Raw genomic sequence first — 15,182 nt, 5'->3', positions numbered from 1 at the left:
GGATAGATGGTGTGGGGGTGGGGGAGAGTGAGAGTGAGCTTGATAAATACAGAAAGCTCCAGATTTTCCGCCGCGTTAATGACGGGGAGGACGGTCGCGGATAATTCAACATCGTGGATAATCCAACAAATATCGCATTTTCCGCGAATCTCCATGCCAAAAACCACTCGTATAGGTATACATTTTGTTTAAGTTAAGAAAATGTAGTTAATGAAAAAAACATTAGTGGTCAATCAAACTTAGCCCCACTGAGTGGATGGCAGCAGAGCCACAGCCAATCAGCATCATTCAAACTCCGCCCACCGTTGTCAAGTTATGGCAACTACTGTACTGTAGTGGCGATCGCGTTGAATTCAGATTAACTGGTTTAAGCACCGTGTGACTTATAACGAACATTCCCAACAATGTACAACTGTTTTTAGACTTAATTTGGGCTTAAGGGAAAATCACCGAGTTATTGATTTATGTCAAAATCTCGGGCGCGCGGGTTAATCCGCAAATCGGATAAACTGCACAAGTGGATAATCGAGAATCCGCCATATTGCCAGTTCTGAACAACGACAACAGGAGGACTGGAGCAGGGGGCTGGTGGGGGGGTTAGGGGGGATAAAAGGGGGTCTCTGCGGGTAGGGAGAGGCACGGGCGTGAGACAAGGAACGAACACGACAGGGGATGGAGAGAGAGGGGGGAGAGGGCATCCAATGGTCCTGCGTGTGTGTGTAGTGTGGATGAGGCTCGTGAAGGATGCCCTCTTCCCCCTCTCTCTCTCTACAGCGAGCAGAGTATCTGGCGGCTAAAATGCAGCAAGTTAGCACCGTAGGGGGTACAGCTGGTGGTGCATCTACCAGTAGTGATCTCAGTCAGCCAACCAATGGCACCTGCTGGGTCTGTCCCGTGACCTCTTGCAAATAACCTGGCACAGTCGGGGGTACAGCTGATTTATTTTGCCTATAACTTGTGAAAAAGTGAAATAAAACACGAACTCTAAATGCTAAAACTTTCTTTAATTCGATATGACGCGTGAACACCCCAGAACCTGCAAATGTTGTTTTGTTGAGGTGAAAATTACCTTCTTCTGACATCATTAAATTTGTGACTAAAATCAGCCGTCTTGGTCTGCAAGTTCAATGAACGCACCGCGAGCTTTGGTGGCCTCTGGGCTGCAATTCTTGCACCGGCTGAATCTTCCGCGGAAAAAAAAGAGTCTCTTTACCCACGATCAGCGTAGTGTATACTAATGTATAGTGTAGTGTATAGTGTAGTGTATAGTAGTGTATATTGTAGTATGTAGCGTATGGTATAGTGTGTGTATGTTGACGTTTTTTCACACCCTATGTAGCCAACAACACTAAACACAACAAGCAGCAGCTCGAGGGACGTGAGTTTTCAATCAAGATTTAATCAACAACCCCGATAATCCCGATAATGGATAGTCGATGGTTAACTTTGAGAGGCCAGAGGGTGAACCGTTACATTGTGAATCTGTGTGGTTAAGTGGCCCCGTGGTGCCTAGGAGATGTTGACTACCTCGCCTGGTATGTAGGAGGTCGTGGGTTCGATCCCGGACCCTGACGATGCCTGCTGCTGTATGTTTGCATGTTTCTATCTCTCATCATCATCACGGTGGCTAGGAAATGTTAACTACCCCGCCTGGGATCCAGGTGGTCATGGTTTCAATCACGACCCTGATACCTGCTGTTTATTTGGGCTTTGCATCTCTCACTGTCATCATCACAGTGGCTAGGAGATGTTAACTACCTCGCCTGGTGTGCGTTTAGAATATTTGGCTGCTGCTATAAATGTCCACGTGATAAGCCACTTGTTTGAGCTGCTATCATTTGTGATGGGCAGGTCACTTCTGAACAAGAGCTACTACACAGCAACTAAGTGGCTGTTTACCTGGTCGTCCATAGACTGATCACACAGAGACCCATAGCCTCATCACATAGAGACCCACAGACTTATTACACAGAGACCCATAGACTCATTACAGAGACCCATAAAAAATTTCGGTATTCGGGTGCTGCTATAAAAGAGCTACAAGACTCAGTGGGCCTTACCTGGTAAAATAAAATATAGTTTAATATTAGTATGGGTCTCTATGAATCTCTGTGAGTCTCAATGAGCATGGGTCTCTGTGGGTCTCTTGAGTGTGAATCTGTCTGGGTCTTTGTGGGTATCTATGAGTCTCTAGAAACACACACTTAGCTAATTTGGCTGCTGCTATGAATTTCCTCGCGACAATGACGATATAAGCCACTTGGTTGAGTATTCTTTGGGACTTTCGGTAAAGTCACGTAGATAGGTTCAAAGAAAATAACAAAAAAAGCCGACGTTTCGATCGCAACACAAGCGGTCGTCATCAGGAAGAGGTCGAGCTGCTGTCATTTGCGATGGCCATGTTACCGCTACGTAGCAGCCCAATGCTTATAGCTGATCAAATAAAAAAAGAGTTTCTCTTTAGTTGACATGGTGGGGGCCGATAGCGTTGCAGGAGCATGGCGACATTTGCCGTCGCTACTGACCCCCCCCCCCCCCCCGCCCGCCTCTCGAGGCCTTCGTCACTGCGGCGTGTACGTCCTGGAGTGCCTCCTGAAGTGCCTCTTGAGGTGGCCGTTCTGTGCGAAGCCCCTGCCGCACCGGCTGCAGACGTACGGCTTCTCGCCCGTGTGCGTCCGCGAGTGCGTCCGCAGGTTGTAGCGCGTCGCGAACGCTTTGCCGCACTCGCCGCACGCGTGCGGCCTCTCGCCCGTGTGCGTCCTCGAGTGCTTCTCCAGGTCGGAGGGCCGCGCGAACACTTTGCCGCACCTGCCGCAAGCGTGCGGCCTCTTCCTGCCGCCACCGGGGGGCGCCGCCCCCGCGCTCCCTCCGAGTCCGCTCCCCGTCCGATTGGCGGCGGTGGGCGGCGGCCTCCCGTGCCGCCCACTGGGGGATCGTCCGGCATCGTGCGCCCCCGTCGCGCTCCCGCACCACCCCTCCCATAGGGGCTCTCTTCCTGTCGTTGCGTCCGACGCAATGTTCGGAGCAAAAAGAAAAAGGGGGGGGGTGGGGCGGGGCTTCAATTTGGACCGCGGTCGACAGCGGGGGCAAGCTCAGCACCTCCTATTAGCGTGGTTGGCTAGCAGAGTGGTGTAGTGTATAGTGAAGTATGTAGTGTAGTGAATAGTAGTGTAAAATAGTGTAAAGTAGTATATAGTATATTAGTATATAGTGTATCGTAGTATATAGTGTAGTGTATATATATAGTAGTATATAGTGTTGTGTATAGTAGTGTATAGTGGAGTACATCATGCATAGTGTCGTACATATGTATGTTGAACTTGAGGTAGTTAACATCTCCATAGCCACCGCTTCACCTGGCCTCAGCATTGTGAATAGCTCCTCAGCAACTGGCAACGTTGGCCCGGACGGTGGCCACTTCCTCCAGCACGCTGCCACGTCCGGGACGTATACGACCGGCCATGGAAAAGGAACCCACGGGGAAGACCAAGTAAGACGCTCACCCTCGTTACGCTCCTCCTCGTCGTCCTCCGACACCTCCACCTCGATGAAGTTCCGGTCTGCGGTGAAGTGACCTCCGCCAGATTCGTCCGCCTCAGCCGGCCTCCAGGGGGCCTCTCGTGGCTCCGGACGCAGCGCTGCGGTGCGGGAGACACAACGACGGGAAGCGAGGTCGACAGGCGAGCCGGAGGACGTTCACGCGAGTGCGGAGATCCGCTCGTGGTTTGGTTGCGAGACCCTGGCTCGGTACGAAAGAAAATGTCGGTGTTGTAGCCTCTCTGGCAGTAAAAAGATGTTCAAACGCCAAACAGAAACTTTTGGCAAGGAATCGGGTCACTGCATTGACCACACACGCAGTGCTTGTGGTGAACATGCAAACTAACATGGCTCTGACAGTATTTTAACCTTATAGCGGTACCCCGGGGTACCATAGTACCCCGGCTCTCGCATAATGTCCGTGATGGGACCCTTTTGCCAGTATCAAGGTATGAAAACGTAAGAATAGGTGTTTAACACGCAGGCTTTTGCAACCAATATCATCCATGATACAGGCTTTTTGGGTTAGATCATGTAAACAGATAAATGTGTCGTTAAACCCGCCACCACCCGGCACAGTAATGTTTGTAAACAGAACATGCCAATTTGTTACTAGTACAGCACTAGTGTATAGTATATAGCAGTGTAGTGTATAGTGTAGTGTAGTGTATAGTGTAGTGTAGTGTATAGTGTAGTATATAGTGTTGTATATAGTAGTGGTGTATAGTGTAGTATACTAGTAGTGGTGTGTTGAACCCTTTCTGGCAGTAATGAAACGGGCTGTGTGAAGATCTTCAAGGGTTTCCATTTTGTCGTTTGAACACCCGAACACGACTCCTGTTGTATTACTCGCAGAATGGGTAACAACACCCCCCATTCTTATTTTGTCACACTTGGAATACTGGCAAACAAGGGGGGGGTCTCATTTAGACCCTCGCTCAGTCTGTCAGTAGGAATGAGGGGGATCTCTCTCTCTCGCTCTCTCTTTACCGTCATCGCCCACTTCGGTTTTCACCACGATCCTCAGGAACTCGGGGCTCCATCTCCCTTCGTACTCCCGCTTCACCACTGCCCCCGCCGCCTCCTCCTCCTCCTCCGTCACCATCACTGCATGCGAACGCTCACACAGCCGGGCATCTCTTAAAGGGCTATACGGGGGGAGGACGGTTCTAAGCGGAAAGGGATCTTAGAAACGGTTTTCCCCTTTTTTCTGGCAACAAAACAGTCGTGTTAAGATGTTAAAACACCAAGCCGAAACCTTTCACGAGGAATCATGTCTGCATTAACCACAGATACTTGTGGTCAGAATGCAAACAAAAAACGTACTAGATTTGAAGCTTTCGTGACTGCAGGAATTACTCTTTGGTTCTTTCGGTAAAGTCACGTAGAAAATCAAATCCAATCAAATAATAGAATACGACGTTTCGGTTGCAACACAAGCAACCATCGTCAGGTAAGAATGAATGACAAAATACAGACACGGGAACAACATAGGCAGACACACATGCAGAGAGAGACACGCACAAAGACAGAGCGAGACACACACCAAGACAAACAGAAGGACAACGAATCCGTGCCGAGGCCTTAAATAGAGGGGGAGTGGGCCGGGGCAGAGAGAGGACTGGGGATGCGGGACCAGCTGACAGACGAAGGGACAAGGAGGGAGCAGCGTGGAATTCTGGACCACAGTGGCCGGAGGAGAGACAATGGTTTAGAGCAAGAAAATCCAAAGTTTGAGAAGGCAAATTTAGTAAAATTAAGAAGTGTAATGCAATGCAACACAGAGGGTTGGTTAACACACAGTTAACGCAGAGCCTGGTTGATTAACGTTCTCCCAACGATTGCTAAATTAGAAGTAAAGTATGAGTTGTGAGTAAACCCTCCCCGTAGAGGTGGTTCAAACTAGATTCGAGGCTTTCGTGACTGCAGGAATTACTCTTCGGTTTTTTTCCGGTAAAGTCACGTCGAAAATAAAATCAAATAATAACTCACAACTCACACTTCTAATTTAGGAGCTCAGTGCGCCTGGCAACGTGAAAATCAGGTGAGCTCACCTTCATCAAAGTCCTCCGTCCACACCTCCATGTCGATGAACTTGCGGCCTGGAGTGGCGAGAAACGCGAAGGCATCCGCGGGCTCCTCCGACCCCTCGTCGCCGGCTCCCGGTCCCCGCCCTCCTGGAAGCCGCGGTTCCAAGAAAAAGTCACCGCACGTCTCTGTAAACGGGCGGGAGTTGAACTTACGAGCGACGGTGAGGCAGTCAGTCAGTCGGTCAGTCGGCTCCAGCGAGAGATATCCCCCCACCCCCGAAAGAGACAGGCGCCATGTTGGCTAGGAGATGTTAAATGCCTCACCTGGTATACAGGAGGTCGTGGGTTTAATCTAGATCCTGACACCTGCTGTACATTTGGAGCTTGCGTCTTTCTATCGTCAACATCATGGTGGCTAGATGTTAACTGCCTCACCTGGTATACAGGAGGTTGTGGGTTCGATCTCGATCCTGACGCCTACTGTACATTTGGAGTTTGCGTCTCTCTCTCTTGTCAACATCAGGATCGAGATTGAACCCACCCCCTTCTGCGTACCAGGCGAAGTCGTTAACATCTCCTAGCCACCGTGATGATGAGAGAGACGCAAACTCCAAATATAGAGATGTCAGGGTTGGTATCGAACCCACGACCTGCTGTATACCAGGCGAGGTAGTTATCATATCCGAGCCATCGTGATGATGATGATGAGAGAGAGAAAGACGCAAACTCCAAATATACAGCAGATGTCAGGGTCGGGATAGAACCCACGCCATCCTGTATCCAGGCGAGGTAGTCAACATTTACCAGCCACCGTGGTAATGATGAGAAAGAGACACAAACTCCAAATATACAGCAGTAGGCATCGTCAAGATCGGGATAGAACCCACGCCATCCTGTATACCAGGCGAGGTAGTGAACATCTCCCAGCCACCGTGGTAATGATGAGAAACAGACACAAACTCCAAATATACAGCAGTAGGCATCGTCAAGATCGGGATAGAACCCACGCCATCCTGTATACCAGGCGAGGTAGTGAACATCTCCCAGCCACCATAGTTTCCCACGTGCGTGGCGGTGGCCGTCCATGCAATTGCTCTCCAGGCTCATTCCCCGTCGAGAGTCAGTGGCCTGGCTTGGGTGAGGGGGGCCCCATTCCCGGTGGTCTGGTCGTAGTGCCGTGACCTCACCGAGGGCGATAATTAGTTTTTTACCCTTCTATCTGGCAACAAAACTGACACTTTTTTTTACAAGGAGTCATGTTTACATAGACCACAATACCTGCAGTCATAATGCAAACAAAAAACATAACTCTGATAATGGTGTAAATGCTTCACCGAAGGCGTCGGCGTCCTCGTGTTTCACCATCGAGGCCGGTCCCGTCCAGAGGCTCGGATTCTCTTCGTTCTCTCGTTTGACGACGAACGGCGACTGGGCGTGCAAGGCCATCTGAGAGGGGGTGAAACCGATCGAGATTCAAGGCCTCTCCCCCCTTCCACTTAGAGGTCGATATACAGGGTGCTTTAAAAAAATGTTAATGCTTACAATGGGACTATCGTTTTTAATGGGAAAAAAACGGATAACATTGTAACATGATAACAAACGTAACGTTAATAGCTTCAAAATGTCTCCTGCTTGTTCACCACCATTGTCAACGCATGCCTCGAATCTTCTCCAGGTGGTTCTCCACAGCCCAGAGGAGGCATATTTATTGTGGTATTGTTGCAAATTCACAGAGGTATTAACATTTTTTGAAGCACCCTGTATAACAAAGATAAAGATAGCCCAGCCCCATATATAGCTTTGAACAGACTTTTGGGGCAAGTGCTGTAAGCGAGCAATACCTATGAAGGCCGGCACGGCGCATGAGGGGGTGGGTGGCTAGCACCACGCCCGGCCGCCTTTGTCTCCCCACTACACACCGCACCAGGTACGCGTTTGAGGCCGAGTCGACCTAGGGGAGACCCATATCCTCTTGTACCACATTACTCCATCTCTTCTTTAGCCCGTGCCGTACCCATTTAGCCCCCTCTATCCGGCCAAACAAAAGCTGTTCAGGCATGCGGTAGCTGGGCATGCGGGCTACATGACCCTGCCAATGCAGCATTGCCTGTCGGAGGAGCGACAGATCAGGTAGCTTCCACGCAGCGTGATACAGCCGATGAAAAGATAATGCCGCTCGACTGATTCAGATTGAGACCTCTGCTGTCAAACTGGAGCCAGTCATGAGCACACTGCCTAGGTATGGGAAACGCTCCACTCTCTCCACAACTGCCCCATCACCAATTGAGAGTTGTGGGGGTGGAGTGTCCAACGGTACAAACTACCCAGGCAGGTGCTTAGTTTTGGTGGGGCTGATGGTAAAGCTCCAGGTTCAACAGCAGCGCCTCCAACTCCTCCTCTGAGTGAGCAGCAATTACCAGATCATCGGCATACATAACGTGGTTGACCAATAGGGAGCCATCCCTTGATAGCATACGGGCATCGATCAGCCTCCCATTGTATCTGTTCCAGATGGAGATTCCTCCGGTACAGTCATCGAAGGGGTCACGAACTACGTGGTCGAAATAGAAGTTAAATAATGTGGGAGCCAGAGGACATCCTTGTCGCACCCCAAGGTGTACAGGGAATGGCTCTGAATCCCAGCCACGTAGTTTCACTCGGGCCCGCTCACCATCATGAAGGTCCTTAATGATCGTGAACAGTGGGTTAGGGACTCCGAAAGCACGAACAACAACCCAGAGCCCAGGCCTACTGATGGTATCATAGGCCTTGACCAGGTCAATAAAGCAGAGATGTAGGTCTTGTTGGAATTCCCTACACCTCTGCTATAGCAGACGGACAGAAATATGGCATCTGTGCAGGACCGCCCTTTCCTGAAACCGCATTGGGCTCCGCAAGCCTCTCCTCAGCGTGCCGAGCAAGGCGATGTTGAATAATCCTTGCCAGGACCTTTCCCGGCACACTATTCCGGGAAAGGTACACAGAGACACACACAGATACACACAGACACACACACACAGATACACACACAGACACATACACAGATACACACAGACACACACACAGATACACACAGACACACACAGCCACACAGAAACAAAGATCCCCCTGTGTAGCCTGAACAGAATGTGCGGGCAAGTGCTGTTAGCGAGCACCTATGAAGGCCGGCATGGCACACGAGGGGGTGGGTGGCCAGCACCACGCCCGACCGCCTTTGTTTCCCCAGTGGCGATGTTGACTACACACCGCACCAGGTACTCATTTGAGGCTGAGTCGACCTAGGGGAGGCCCAGGAACGGTTCAGATAATCGTCACTGCTGTTGGCCTTGAGCGGGAATCAAACTCGGGTCGCCAGGTTCATAGCGCAGCGTAGCGCTAACCACTACACTACCGCTCCCCACCAGAGACACACACAAACAGACATACATACACACAGACATACACACACAGACAGACATACACAGACACACAGATACACACCGACACACAGACATACATATACACAGACATACATTCACTGCAACACAGACGGACACACTCGCACAGACACACAGACAGACACACACACAGAGACAGACACACAGACAGACACTCACACACACAGAGACAGACACTCACACACACACAGACACACACTCATACAGACACACACAGACAAAGACATACACACACCTCACACACAGACACTCACACACATAGACTCACACAAACAGACACTCACACAGACACTCACACACACAGACAGTCACACACAGACACACACACAGACACCCATACAGACAGACAATCACACAGACACACACAGACACTCACACACACAGACACACACAGACACCTCACCCTGTGCGACGAAGGCGAACAGGGCGACAAGATGCAACGCACACGAGGGGCGGGCGACGGCAAGACGCGGCCGGAGCGGCGGCGAGATGCAGGACAAGACGCAGCCAGCGACGTATCGAACTCACCGCAGGGGCAAGTGCTGTGGGTGGCGAGTAGCAGCAGAGACAAAGCTCCTCTAGGTAGCCTCTGGCAGGATGTAGGGGCAAGTGCAGTGGGTGGCGAGTAGCAGCAGAGACAAAGCTCCCCTAGGTAACCTCTAGCAGGATGTAGTAGTATACTATAGTAGTGTAGTAGAATACTTGACTTAAAGCTTCTGTGTTGTAATCGAAACGTCGTAGTTTTTTTGTTATTTTCTTTGAATCTCTCTACGTGACTTTACCGAAAATCCCCAAGAATAGTAGTATACTATTGTCGTGTGATGGGACGTTGTAGGATGAACGTTGAGTCTTATAAGGGACACGGGGTGACCAGCAAGTTCTGAATCGATCTGTACCAAGGTAGGGCACTGATCAGGGGTTGGCAGGGCACGGGATGTCGATTTAAAAAAATAGGCGACGGCTCAGTTTCGAGATGCCCATCTTGACTTGTATCACACTGGGATTTTTGCACACAGCGTTGTAATACGGTGGTGTTTTACAGGTCGGAACAACAGGTTCCACACTGCCCACCAGGGATTATTTGTCTGTCGTGCACGAAAGCGCTGTCCAACCAAGTTCCTACCTGCCCACTCCCAAGGAACGTGTTAAGGAATACGTCGCGGTAACGTATTACATCGCCAATACATGTCGGTGCTGAATCTGGGCTAAGGTGTCGGGGGGGGGGGTCTCCGGGGATTTGTGGGGTTACCCACAAAGCCGTGAAAAAAAAATCTGAATATTACGGATTGCATCTTGAAAGTGAGAACCCCCAACATACAATTTAGCTAGGGGCTCGTAAAATGAATCCAAACACCACGCTCAGTTTGACACAGCCATTCTTTTAATAGACACCTGCCAATTTGACAACTTCGACCGACGGTTGCAAATGTCGCCCTCGAGGCCGACTCGACGGCAGTGTTAGGTACGGGACGCCCTCGACTTACAAACGTTCGTAAGTCGGGGCATTCGTAAGCCCGGGTGTTCGTAAGTTGGGGCGTTCGTAAGTTGGGGCGTTTATAAGCCCGGATGTTCGTAAGTTGGGGCGTTCGTAAGTCGGGGCATTCGTAAGTCGAGCATTGCATGTAATGCACCACACACGAAGCTTATATTGAGGCTATTCAGTGAGGATTTACTTAACGAAACACTACAATGCACTAGAAAACATTTACGGTCACACTGTCAACGCGAGTTACCACACGATAGCACGGCAATACAAATAACCCCCGTCCCCCCTCCTCTTTTACAATCTAAAATAATTGTATATTCATAGATATATAGAGAGATCGACTTCACTCAAGGCGCTTGACATAGTTGAAAAAGAAAAGAGCGACACAGAATGTGACCATTTTGATTGGCAGGGAGCATGCAAGGGGGTTGAGGAATTTGTGATACCGGGATAGAGGGGTAATTAGGGGATGATGAAACGGTAGGGTAGGGGAAGTAGCCGCAATAGAGGGTACGTAGTCGGGATCGATATTAGGAAGCCGCTGGAGCTATAAGTTATACATTATCGAGATTGAAAACTCATTTCTTTAGAACTGCCTGTTGTGTTTAGTTTGATGTCCTTCTCCCCGCCCCTCCGATTAGCACGGTTGGCTACGTACGATGTGAAAGAATATTCTTTAGTTCTTTCGGTAAAGTCACGTAGAATAGAAATAATAAAATAACAAATAACCATGACGTTTCGATTGCAACACAAGCGGTGATCATCAGGAAAAGGGGGTTAGCTTCTAAAGGCAAACTGCTTATAAAGGTCTGAAATGAGCGTAGCCCAAGTGTCAGCAGCATGGGCGGGGCAGCTGATGTTAATGTAAATGGCGGGCGATGGCCACCGTTGGTGGTGGGTTTCCACCAATTAAACGGCTGCCAGGTAAAGGTTTAACATGGGAATGGCGGTACAGGTGGTGGGCTTCCACCAATAAAGGGCTACTGCTGGTGGTGATGGTAGTTGTGGGTAGCGATGGTCCTGGTGGTGGGCTTCCACCAATTAAAGGGCTGCCAGGTCTAAAATGGAAACATTACAGCCAGTTATGACTCGAACTGGCTGCTAACGATGCAAAAGAAGTTCAACACAGATACATACAGGATGCCACTGGAGCTATGCACTTGTAAATAATCTCGATTGAAAATTCATTTCTGAAGAACTGCCTGTTGTGTTTAGTTTGACGTCCCCCCCCCGCCCGCCCGCACCTCCCATTCGTGCGGTTGGCTACGTACGGTGTGAAAGAGGTTCAACATATACACGCGTACATATGAAGGAGTATGGGGGAGGTGACTACGATGGAGGGGACTTATGGGTCACAAAGGGGTAGGGGGGGAGACGGGAAGGGGTGGAGGGGGCGAGGGAAGAGGACGGGCGATCTGGAAGTGGGCGAGCTGATCAAGCAGCATCGACCGGCGCGGCAAAGTATGGTCAAGCAAATCCCCATGACTGACAGAGCAGGGGAAGCTTTCGTCATCGACTCGACCGTTGTAATCACACGTAACGACAAAGCATCCCCTTGTTAAAAATATCTATCTATCTAAGATGCGGTTATGAAATGCTACTCTTTAACGCTCACAATAGTAGTAACACTAGTACATGCGTCAGAGAAATGCTTTGGAGAAAATGAACTTTGAAATTCACGTCATAGCATTCTGACGACGACACGGACCTCAGCGACGTTCATCGTTGTTAAGGGCAAGACAACAAACTCCGATTCGGGTGTTAAAATCCCGATCACAAACCACGACAATGGTGGACTGCGTAGAATAGGAATTCGGTTTGCAGGCTTCTACCGTTTTTGAAAGTAACCATCAGACAAAGGCGGTGGTCACCGCATCATCGTGCGGCGCTTTCAGACAGCGCCTCTGCGGCCGTCTGGAATGCTCTTCCTTGGAGCTGCGCCACAGTTTAAAGTCATCACCTAGATTGACAAACACACTTCTTTAGAAACTGCTTCCTTGTTCTTCTTCTGTTCAGCTTGTTGTTCTCCCTTCCGCACCTCCCGATGAGCACGGGTTGGCAACGTACGGACGTCCATGCATACAAAGCCTTGCCGAAACCCGCTTTATCGAGCGCGTGTTTCGGCTCTACAGTTGAACTCTGTATTCTGGAACATGGGGGGGGGTGACGATTTCACCTCCACGTGGTTCAACGAAGCCAAGATTCTCACCTCTGCGTCGACAAGCAATGCCGTGCGTCAACGGATCGATCGCGAGAACGATTAATTTCAACACGCGGGGTCTCTCGCGTGTTCATAAAGTAACGCGGCTCAACACGAACACGACGGTAAAAACGCAAACGCTCAGTTACGCATTTCCCGCACGCATCTAGCCGTCCCAGTCGCCGAGGGCATCGGTCGTGCCGACGTCTCGATGGCGAACCTGTCAACGTGCAAGTGGCAAGCGCCAAGGTCGCAACCGGGTACCTGATACCCGTACCCTACCCGATACACGGCTATCCGTACCCGCCCGGGTACGGGTATCCGTTTGCAACCCTGGTGCGGCCGGGTACGGGTACGGGTAAACCGTGAGTCACTGGTGAGTAACCGTTTGTCACTCATTTCCCAACGTCTTGTCTCTTCTCACAATTCAAGTTCCTAGAATCAACCCACCCGCGCCTGCAACATGGCTTCATCCCAGAGGTCGCAATCGGGTACCCGATACCCGTACCCTACTCGATACCCGGCCGGGTACGGGTAGCCGGGTATCGGGTAGGGTATGGGTACCCGTTTTCGACCCTGGTGCGGCCGGGTACGGGTAAGGAATCAAAACCCGTTTGCGACCTCTGGGCAAGCGTCAGGGGCGAGCGTCGGGCACGGCAATTCAGCGTTTGGGCACGAGTGCGGGAAGAGAAAAGGAGCTGTGGGGGGAGGGGGGGGGAGGTTCAACGTCGAGGCGAAATTGACAAAGATTGTGTACTTAGACACACGGACTGTTCAACCTTGTGGCAATCCGTTATTGAGCAACCCGGGGTGAGATGGATTTGTCGCCCATATAGACACGCAGTCTCCTGTTGCTCAGCATCGTCCATACCGGGCGTATTGTTTCGAGACAAGAGGTCGTCCTTGCGAGCCTAAACATCCAGAACTGTATATTTATATTCTTGGTTCTTTCGGTAAAGTCACGTAGAAGGGAAATAATAAAATAATAAAAATATTTTCTTGCTGTGGATTTCACACATGATGATGATTGTTTGTGTTGCAGTCGAAACATCGTGAGAATTTTTATTGTTTTATATTTTTATTATTTTATTATTTCCCTTCTACGTGACTTTACCGAAAAAACCAAGAATATGAATCCCTGCAGTCACGAAAGCTTTAAATGTGTCCGTAGACCGATGACGAGTCCACAAAGGCTGCGCTGGTCTTGGATTTCTTCCAGAACCCGGCCTCGATGTGCGTCGCGAGGGCCGGGACTCGCCCAGAACAGACCGCAACGTACAACGTGCGACGGATGCCAACTCCATTGGAACCTCATTTGCCAGTAAAAAATATGATAATTGGTTTTTTACCCTTCTATCTGGCAACAAAACTGACACCTTTTTTTACAAGGAGTCATGTTTGCATAGACCACAATACCTGCAGTCATAATGCAAAAAAAAAACTCCTCCAACCCACAAATACGAAGGAGGGGACATCGTCACATCGATACGTCGCTCCGCCGCTCCTGACACGGTTGTCTCGGCTTGACCACCTGAATGTGAAATTGTAGTCGTAGTCTCTGGCTTCGACGTCGGCAGCCGTACAGAAGAAGCAGAATAACGAGGGTCAGGGAATCTTGTAGAATTAGTTCAATGAAGGGAACGCAATCCCAGTTTCCCCGGCATTTTTCCGGGAACGCAACCCCTTCCCCGTGCGCTCGGCAAGGTCTACCTTCGACGGAATCCCGATTGCAAATCACGACGATCACCGATGCTCCATTGATGCCTGGTCTCACAGGGGAGACGGGCAATCCAAACTAAACCCTTAAAAAACGTAAATCTTGATTTGAATCTTCATTTGAATCTTGATTTGAAAGACGCAAATGCCAAACATGATTTATAAAAAAAAAAAATTAGCGTACGGATCCGACAGCTGTCATTTAAACTACGTGGACTAGGAATGAAATCGTAGGCGGGCGTTCACCTGGTAGATCCGTTTGCTCGCCGCCCAAAAGCCTCTGTGGCCGCACGGGCACCGATTCACTTGTGCGTCTTGCCGTGCCTCTCCAGGTTGGAAGGGTGCGCAAACCCCTTCCCGCACGTGCCGCACACGTGCGGTTTCTCCACGGTGTGCGTCCTCTTGTGCTCCTCCAGCTGGCAGCGCCGCACGAAGCCCCTGCCGCACTCTACGCACACGTGCGGCTTTTCGCCCGTGTGCGTCCTAGTGTGCTCCTCCAGCTGGTAGCGCCGCACGAACTCCTTGCCGCACTCCTTGCAAGCGTGCGGTTTCTCGCCGGTGTGCGCCCTCTTGTGCCTCTCCAGGCTGTAGCAGTGGATGAAGCCCTTGCCGCACTCGGCGCACACGTGAGGCTTCTCGCCCGTGTGCGTCCTCGTGTGCACCTCGAGGGTGGACCAGTAGGAGAAGCCCTTGCCGCACTCGGGGCAGACGTGCGGTTTCTCGCCAGTGTGCGTCGTCACGTGCTTCTCCAGGTGCGAGCGCTTCGCGAAAGCCTT

General features: G+C 50.5%; 2 protein-coding genes across 2 annotated transcripts in view; both read right to left on the bottom strand.

Moving 5' to 3' along the window:
- Positions 1-1,379: 1,379 nt before the first annotated feature.
- On the bottom strand, positions 1,380-9,442 carry LOC133360553 (zinc finger protein 316-like). Its single transcript, XM_061579344.1, has 6 exons — positions 9,408-9,442; positions 6,902-7,013; positions 5,592-5,753; positions 4,528-4,644; positions 3,504-3,638; positions 1,380-2,995 (listed from the first exon to the last, which is right to left on the bottom strand). The coding sequence occupies exons 2-6, from the start codon at positions 7,011-7,013 to the stop codon at positions 2,562-2,564; spliced, it is 960 nt and encodes a 319-aa protein (XP_061435328.1). The 5' UTR covers positions 9,408-9,442; the 3' UTR covers positions 1,380-2,561.
- A 5,029-nt stretch (positions 9,443-14,471) lies between these two features.
- Positions 14,472-15,182, bottom strand: part of LOC133360586 (oocyte zinc finger protein XlCOF6-like) — a 30,768-nt gene continuing 30,057 nt past the window's right edge. Inside the window, exon 6 of the mRNA XM_061579392.1 lies at positions 14,472-15,182. This exon is cut by the window's right edge and continues 1 nt beyond it. Coding sequence (XP_061435376.1) covers positions 14,709-15,182 — 474 coding nt within the window. The 3' untranslated portion in view covers positions 14,472-14,708.

This window comes from Lethenteron reissneri, chromosome 69 (assembly GCF_015708825.2).
Source record: "Lethenteron reissneri isolate LAM-NWPU_2019-01 chromosome 69, ASM1570882v1, whole genome shotgun sequence".
Taxonomy (NCBI): Eukaryota; Metazoa; Chordata; class Hyperoartia; order Petromyzontiformes; family Petromyzontidae; genus Lethenteron; species Lethenteron reissneri.
This window is presented reverse-complemented; position numbering and strand designations above follow the sequence as displayed.